Raw genomic sequence first — 8,474 nt, 5'->3', positions numbered from 1 at the left:
TGATCTTCATAAAAAAATTAGCTTTTGCTTTTCTAAGTTCTTTCGTTACCTGATTTCTCAGCATTACGAATTTCTGCCTATCATTTCCTAATTTATACTTGAGTCCCAATTTTAACACATAGTCCCGCTTTTTCATTAAATTCCAGATGTCACTATTTAGCCATGGAAGTGTGTTTTTTTGATTTTGTTTAATTTTGGCTTTTTTCAGGAAACTGTTAATTGTGGTCTGTATTGTGGATAAGAAGATGTTGCTGTCTTCCTCCACACTTGCACCCGTTAAACAGTTGCTCCAATCAATTCCTTGTATTGCATCCTCAAATGAATTTTGGTCACCTTTCGGTATTCTTAATTGATAAGCCTTTTTGGTAGAAGACATACTAAAACGTTTCTTTGTAAGTTTTCTTGTTAAAAGTATCAAATTATGGTCAGACATACCAGTTACCATATTGTGTGTTTTGATCATTCTTTCAGGTTTATTGCTAAAAAATCAAATCAATCTGGGACTGAGAAGAGTGGGTTATCCTTGTGGGTTTGTTCACTAACTGGGTCATATTAAAGCAATCAATTGTACGTTTGCCCCCCAGTCTTCTCATACTTCTGAAACCTCTGGCACTATGCCTCCATGTTTTGCATTCTGTCATAAAATAATGGATCCTTGGACATGTACCTTATTGAACAAACAATAAATGGTTCTAGAAGAATGATCTGGTCGAATGTGCATTTTTTTTTAAACTCTGTGATCAGTTAATGTTATCCTTTTTCCTTACAGTTTACCCTCCTCTCCGTGCCTACATCTTGCTTATTTCAATTAACTATTTTGAATATACTGTGTTAGTTTTATCGATCTAGGTATACATGGAGATGTCATGCTCATCTGATCTTAAACACGTAGTGTTATGATTGCGATTTTTCATTGATAGATTTTTTCCTATTTATCAGTGACTAGAGGTGTTTGTGAGAACAGGGGCCTATAATGTTCACGGTGCATTAGACTTACTGCATGAGTCCTCAGGGACATTCTGAGTTGTGGGATCCTACATTTTGACATGTGTCCCTTATAAAAACAGGTGCTGGAAGATGAGGTAATAATGCAGAGTTGATGCGTAGCATTAAGTCCTTGTCTATCAGACATTTAACTAATGGTATTAACTGCTAAAGCATCACGTGAGACTTCATATACATTCACTTTAAAATGTTCACACACAAAATAAAAGGATTTCCCCCTATGTCATTGGGGAGTAATGTCAATGGAGTGGTCTCACCGACGTCACGATCTCCTTAGTTACGAGGTCGGTCGGCCATGTTGGAGTACATACAGATCCTACATGGCGGCGCGTAAACAAGGAAGTGCGGCGAAAATACCATACTTTGAATCACTGGATAGTGCATCAAAGATTCGCTACCTGGCCAAATTGAAGGTTATTGGTAACTTGGATCCCTATACGATGAGTCCAGATCGTTTCAGTGCCGATCCTACTTATCTTCCATCGGTAAACTACGCCAACATCTACGCGTATCTCGTGAACACCCCCAGTCCTTACACAAAAGACGAGCTGGAGTGCTACAAAGGGCTCGACGCTTATAATCAGTTTGTCAGTGGATGGGTCCGAGACGTCAAAGCAACGGTCGTCGACAATTCTCATCTCGTCATTGGGAGGGTAAATATATACAGATCTGGTCCGATATTTAGCAATATTCAATGTTTACTCAGCGCAAACAGACACGTGTGTTTGTTTACATTGTACGTGCACGTCATTGTGTGCGTGTGTGTAGGAATTCACTTTCAACTAACTCCTAACTTCATCCCCCCCCACACATATATATATATATACATATATATATATATGATCTGACGTTAAACTCGTATCAAGCAATGCTGAGGCTGCATCTCTGTGTTTCGCCTGTTGTACACGCTCCACACGTCTCTGGTACCGACTGCTGTCACGGGCCGATGAAGCTTCGGTAACCTTCTCATGTCAAAGTTTAATTTATATTTCCTTTATTAAATACTGTTCACAAACGAATTTGTATATAAAATCACGTACCACTTATAAAGTGATCCGCACATACTCTAGTGTACGCCAAATTCCATTCCTTTATATCTCGAGAGATGCGTGACAGCCATTTCTCGCGACGTCGCTTGGATAGCTCCTTCGTGTCATTTCCTTGATGTGTAATGACCGCTGGCAAAACGAAAGAATGATTTCTTGTCTCTATCAGCTCTGCTGCCACAACCAAAGACAGCACAAAAGTTCACCGTGATCGATAGGTTATGCGACTCAGCCGTGCATGCCAGTGGCTTTGTGTGTACTCCAACATGGCCGACAGCTAAACTGTGACGTCACACGAGACCACTCCATACAGAGAACTACAATACCCACAATACCACACAACAGGAAGAAGACCCAGAATTCCAGTCAGGTGACGAAGTGTCACGTGACGTGCCCCTCTGCATCGTACCTACAAATCACAACCGGCTCATTTATTACCTGGAGACTGAAACAGAAGGTACTGTGACTCATTATCAGCTTTGTATCTTTTACACGTCGATAAACAGCGACTAAACACGTGATGTAACGTTAGATACATCTGTACGTGTGACAGTCGAGCTCATTTGTATTTAATGTTCAGGTGAGGTGAGGTGAGGTGTTTGCTAGCTAGCTATTGTACGTAAGGACAGTAACAAAGGGGTTGACTGCGTTGACAGATGTTATTGTTATGTTAATGAAAAGCCAAGCAATGATCTAATCTCATTAAAAGCTGTGTTGTTTAACCAGTATCTCCTGGAGATAAAGCAGGACATTTAACTGAGGTCAGCACCATCAGCAGCCTCTTCTTGTTGACTAATCTTTGACTTTTTCTCCTGTATTTACTGTAGACATTGTTGAAGCTTATCAGCGAGTTCATGAGAGATTCAACCGGCACAGTATCGCCCAAAATGTCTTTATTGGTATTTCATGATGCTTCTTACAGATTATGTCAATAAATAAAGTGGCATAAAATACGTGTGAGAGTCTGCAAAACGAAGAAAGAATAATCGAATTACCTTCACCTGGTTTGACATCTTTCACTTGTTTTATTGTTAAGATTGAATGCACATCAGTGTTGATGTCAGCTGTCATTACTGGGAAATGGTTTAGCTGCTTTACTTGCGGCTGTTAGTCTCCTTTACGAGCTGCTGGTGTGCAGTGATGAAGATGAACTCTAAAGCTGCCATGGACTTGTTAAAATGATACATGCTTCATTACCTCATATCTCTAGTCCTAAGTTCTTCTTTGGGTGTTTGTTCGTAGAAGATAAGATAGAAACACTTTAGGAAATGGCTCATCCAAACTTTGCTATACTCTCAAAGTGGACACTAACATGAAACATGTCAGAATTAGTTTACCTACCTTGACTTTCCACATATGATTATATGTTTTCCACCCTTCCACCAGAGGCGGGAGTTGCCCCTCCTCTACGGCAACCCTCAAGGGACATATCATCGTCAACACCAAAACGACAAACATGAGACAGTCTGAGACAGTAATTATACTCTAATTGTAGATTAAGAGAAGGACAAAAAACAGACAAAGAACCACGTTACATTAATTAAAATGTTGATGTTGTATCAGCACTGTCTATTTTTTTTAAATGTATTGAACTAAATGCAAACAATATTTCATTCCAGATTGCTGATTGGTTCCACCATCATACTGGTGATAACTGAAGGTGATACTGGACGTTTCTGATCAGAATTTCCGCCACTTGGATCCAGAGAGTTGGAGACAAATTGTCTGGGTTGCATAAGACTTTGCAGGGCCGAGCTACAGCCTGTAGACTCATGGCGATTAACACGGATGCCGAGGACTGGGGCGGCATTGGGAGTAACGACTCTGGAGAACGAGCGTGGCTCTTGCAGAGCCCCAGCGTGGATTCTGTCCCGCATCTTGAGACAGAGCGGAGTGGGAGCGGGGGCGTGTCGTCTTGGGCAGCGGTCTTCATCGTGGTGAATGCAGCGCTGGGAGCAGGTCTGCTCAATTTCCCCGCAGCCTTCAATTTGGCAGGAGGAGTGACTGCAGGAGTCATGCTTCAGATGGTGAGGAGGTCCCAGTGAGGACACATAGTGCTGACACATAAGCCCCTTTCACAACTGCACGAGGCTAGAGCTGGGCCATATGAAGAGGATCAACTATCACAGTAGTTCTGACCAAATACCTCAATATCGATATCGATACAGTATTGTTGGGTTGACTATTGGTGGTCTCACAAAATAAGATTTGTGATAAATAACAATCAGTAATGTGGATTTAAGGACTAAATGGGTAAAGGCAGATATGAGAACAGTTTAAATTCACAAAATTACAGATTTACCGTAATGCAGCCTTTAATACCAGGGAAGACAACTTATGTCATATTACGATGTTTAGATCTCCGAAGACGATCTTGTCTCCATCACGACATCAAAATAATAATATATAATATCAACGTATTGCCCAGCCCTACATGAGGGGTATACTCGGACTGAACGTCAGAGCTGATAACTGCTGACCATCTGAATGTATTGTCTGAGTTCTTGTGACCAACTTAAAACTGCCTATAGGCAACATTCATCGGGAAGGATAACGTGTTGCTTCCTGTTTCTTTGTCTCAGTTTATGCTGATCTTCATAATCAGCGGACTGGTGATTCTGGGGTACTGCTGCCAGGTATGTGCCACTGAAGTCTTAAATTCCATCTCTTACTGTTCCACTTGTTTCTCTTTCATTTACTCCAACATGTCCTCCAGCCTTCTAAATCGGACCACCTTTCTTTCTCACGAGTATTTCTCCTTTGGTGGCTTTGTGCAACACTCTTCTGTGGTTGTATTCCTGAAGCATATTGCACAACAGCTCAGACTTCCACTTCCTGCTGGCTCAGCACTTGTAAAAGAGTCCAGTCAACTTTGAGTTTGTTAAATACATTTTAGCCGTTTTAACTGAGAAACATCTGCAGAATATTGCTTTAAATTGAAAAACTCAGCCACCATCAGCTGCAGGATGAAATGTGTCCTAAATCCTGTGGTACATGAGAATAGCTGACTTCATGACTGAGTGCGATTGACTGATTGTACTCCACAGATTAAAACCATTACTTTATACTCTATACCACGCCTTAAACTGCAGACGATTACAGTCGGCAGTGAGGCTCCTACTTACTTTTACTTGTGGAGTTTTTACCTCGTGGGTATATTGAATGAAAGGAAATTTCCATGGAACAAATCCACCAGTAAATGCAACTTATCTTATGTGGATGCTGTGGTACAGCTGCATTAAAAGATGACATTGCCATATCTTAAACCACATGAGCCAACTCGAGAGAAGATGGTATTTTTTGTGTGACGCTTGTCAGCTACTGTGGGCACACGATTAACACGACAGAATCCTGCGTGATCCTGGAGGTGTTTTAACATCACTGGGGAATGTTTTCTTGACTCCGAAAGCATTATTTACTCGGGCGGGAGCATCACTTCAAGGCTTCAAGTTCACCCTAATCCAAATGAATATGCATAATCACCTCAAGATTGACTAAACGGCTATTCTAATACATTTACTGCTGAATCCACGTCCACTATTTAATGACCTGTTTGCTTTCTTCAGGTCAGTAATGAAAGCAGCTATCAGGAGGTCGTCAGAGCCACTTGTGGGAAAGTAACGGGCATCGCGTGTGAAGTCGCCATCGCTGTCTACACCTTCGGGACTTGTATCGCTTTCTTCATTGTCATTGGAGACCAGCTGGATCGCTGTAAGTATATTCACAACGTTAAAGGGACGCTGCCCTCTCTCAAGTTATCAGATTGGTTAGAAAATATATTTACATCGTTTATATTCTCCTCATCCTCTGACCGTTTAAAGATGCAGTTTCTCCGAGCACAGCTTTGTGTGATAGTCGTTCCGACGGCTACGTTTACATGGACTTTGTCCGACATTTAACTGTGACCTGTGTGTTTGAACAAAGGAAGATGTCCGGGAGTAGCAGTGTGTTGATGAGAGCAAAGAGCATCAAGGATGACACCGCTCTGCTTTTTCTCTCCGTACATGTGACCCACTCTTACATATCCTCGCACTGAAACGCTGACCGTGTAGAAATCCTACTGCTGCCTGTTTCTGGAAATAGACTGCGACCTTCCACCTATTTAGGAATGAATGGAGTGGTCGTGACTTTAATTATCTGCTGAGCTAAATATCTTCCATGTGTACTGCGGTTTACAATTACACTCTCTACTTACATCATACTGCCTCCTTCTGTCCGTCTCCTTCTCAACGTTTTATTTTGTAATCCCTGTTTTTTGCTTCAGTGGTGGCAGCAGCGGTTCATGACACAGATGGTACAGGCAGTGGCCACTGGTACACTGACCGCAAGTTCACCATCTCCGTCACTGCAGTCCTGGTTATTCTTCCTCTCTCCATCCCCAAAGAGATTGGCTTTCAGAAGTATGCCAGGTACAAAGCTTTGTTACTCACTCATCTTGTTCTCTCACCAATGATTGCAGTTGGTTCATGCTTTCTTAGGTTTTACGTTGCGTTGTGATCATGTCTGGGTTGTTGTTCTTCACTGTAGTGCATTGAGTGTGATGGGGACCTGGTATGTGACCATCGTGGTCATCATAAAGTACATCTGGCCAGATAAAGATATGACTCCGAGCCACGTTCCCGCCAGGTGAGTCTGCACACACTTTATCTTTCCAAAATGTTGTACCACTTCCTTCGGCACTGTCCACCCACTCATTCAAGCAGAAACATCTGCTTCCTCGTCGCCATGCTTTGCTTGAGTTGCTAAATCATTGTCTCTGTTCCAGTTCTGCTTCCTGGACCGCAGTTTTCAATGCAATGCCCACCATTTGCTTTGGTTTCCAGGTACCTCTTCATTTGTGTCATTTGAGATAATACAACTGTATGCCTATTGTTTCAAACTGAGTTTGATATTGATGAATTGTTTTTGTCTTGCCTTCTTCCTCCTGATCTCTTTCTACAGTGTCATGTCAGCTGTGTGCCGGTGTTCAACAGCATGAGCAGAAAAGAGCTCAAACCGTGGGGAGGTGTAGTCACTCTCAGCATGATAATCTGCCTCTTTGTCTACACAGGAACAGGTATTGTCAATATAACAGCCTGTCAATAATATTTTGATATCATGATACAGTTTCAGGAAACCATCCGCTTTATTGGTTTTCTTGTCTCGTGGGTCTGATATATGAAGTAGTTCCTGATCTTCAACATGTGACTGGTCTCAATGTGTGTAAATGTCAGTTGAAGTTATGCTGATATCAATAGTCAACTACTGTGTATTCCTAAACGATTGTTGTGTTTGATCAGGTGTCTGTGGCTTCCTGACGTTCGGCTCCGACGTCAGTCAGGATGTGTTGATGTCGTACCCTTCTGATGATATCCCTGTGGCCATCGCGAGAGCTTTCATTGTCATCTGCGTCATCACCTCCTACCCCATTTTACACTTCTGTGGCAGGTAGGATTTTGTGAGATTTCCACACTTCTGGTCCTCCCTCGTTGGCATACTGTGTCTCAGCTACAGATGTGACGCAGAATGCGATCAATGCATTTCTGGTGTGTGTTTTTTTTCTTTACCAATCAGTCAACTCAGCGTTTTCTTGTGTCCTCCCAGGGCCGTGATAGAAGGACTGTGGCTGCGTTTCCAAGGCGAGCAGGTGGAGGTGTGTGAGCGGAGGAGGAGGATCCTGCAGACGCTGGTGTGGTTTGTCGTCACGCTCGTCCTCGCCCTCTTCATCCCCGATATTGGTCGGGTGATCTCGCTGATCGGAGGATTGGCGGCCTGCTTTATCTTTGTCTTCCCGGGTAACATTTCCCTTGTTGATTGCAAGGTTTCAGATTTCTGTCAGTTGGTAATGTCATACTGACATGTCTTTGTCCAATGTCTCTTCAACAGGTTTGTGTCTGATGCAAGCCAAGCTGTCAGAGACTGACAGCCGAACTGCAAGGTGATTTATTCATTTAATTCATTTAAAAGGGACCATATACAGTTTAAAATCACCATTTCATCCACCGTACCAGATCACAGCTTTAAACTAACTTGCATCAGTAGTTCCTTATATTCTCCGGCTCCAGTTTTATAGAAAATGTGAACTGAATATTGTTGGGTTTTAATTAATTGTTAAAATAATCAGCAGATCAATCCAATATGAAACAAGTTAGTTGCAGCCCCTAAAGAAACGTAAACGCATCATGCTGCAGACTGATTTTGCACTATGAGCGATCCTTTCACACTGTTGACATTTGATTCAGTGTTCATATCAGAAACGTACTTCCGCGATCAGGACTGTTCTCTAATGTTTGTCTCTGTTTCAGCTGGCACGGATCGGTGGTCTTCGGTGCTACGATGGTTATGATTGGAGCGTTCATCTTTGGCCTCACCACGACTAACTCCATCTATCAAGACGTCGTCAGCTAAAAGGATCAGCTTTTATCGGAACCAGCGGTGTTTCAG

General features: G+C 42.4%; 1 protein-coding gene across 1 annotated transcript; it reads left to right on the top strand.

Moving 5' to 3' along the window:
• The first annotated feature begins 3,791 nt into the window (after positions 1-3,791).
• slc38a7 (solute carrier family 38 member 7) lies at positions 3,792-8,466 on the top strand. Its single transcript, XM_079282029.1, has 11 exons — positions 3,792-4,078; positions 4,634-4,687; positions 5,618-5,762; positions 6,316-6,460; positions 6,579-6,677; positions 6,817-6,874; positions 6,993-7,107; positions 7,331-7,478; positions 7,635-7,825; positions 7,917-7,968; positions 8,336-8,466. Exons 1-11 carry the CDS (start codon positions 3,824-3,826, stop codon positions 8,436-8,438), a joined length of 1,365 nt encoding a protein of 454 aa, XP_079138155.1. The 5' UTR covers positions 3,792-3,823; the 3' UTR covers positions 8,439-8,466.
• The last annotated feature ends 8 nt before the right edge of the window (positions 8,467-8,474 follow it).

Source organism: Melanostigma gelatinosum, assembly GCF_949748355.1.
Source record: "Melanostigma gelatinosum genome assembly, chromosome: 2".
Taxonomy (NCBI): Eukaryota; Metazoa; Chordata; class Actinopteri; order Perciformes; family Zoarcidae; genus Melanostigma; species Melanostigma gelatinosum.
Note: the sequence above shows the minus strand (reverse complement) of the source record. Positions and strands in the feature narration are given on the sequence as shown.

What these genes read in the sequence shown, in the direction of transcription:
- slc38a7 (XM_079282029.1), top strand. Translation starts at nt 3,824, where the DNA reads ATGGCGATTAACACGGATGCCGAGGACTGGGGCGGCATTGGGAGTAAC. An exon ending in CAGGAGTCATGCTTCAGATG is followed by an intron (nt 4,079 to 4,633) that starts GTGAGGAGGTCC and finishes TCTTTGTCTCAG; the next exon opens with TTTATGCTGATCTTCATAAT. An exon ending in ACTGACAGCCGAACTGCAAG is followed by an intron (nt 7,969 to 8,335) that starts GTGATTTATTCA and finishes TCTCTGTTTCAG; the next exon opens with CTGGCACGGATCGGTGGTCT.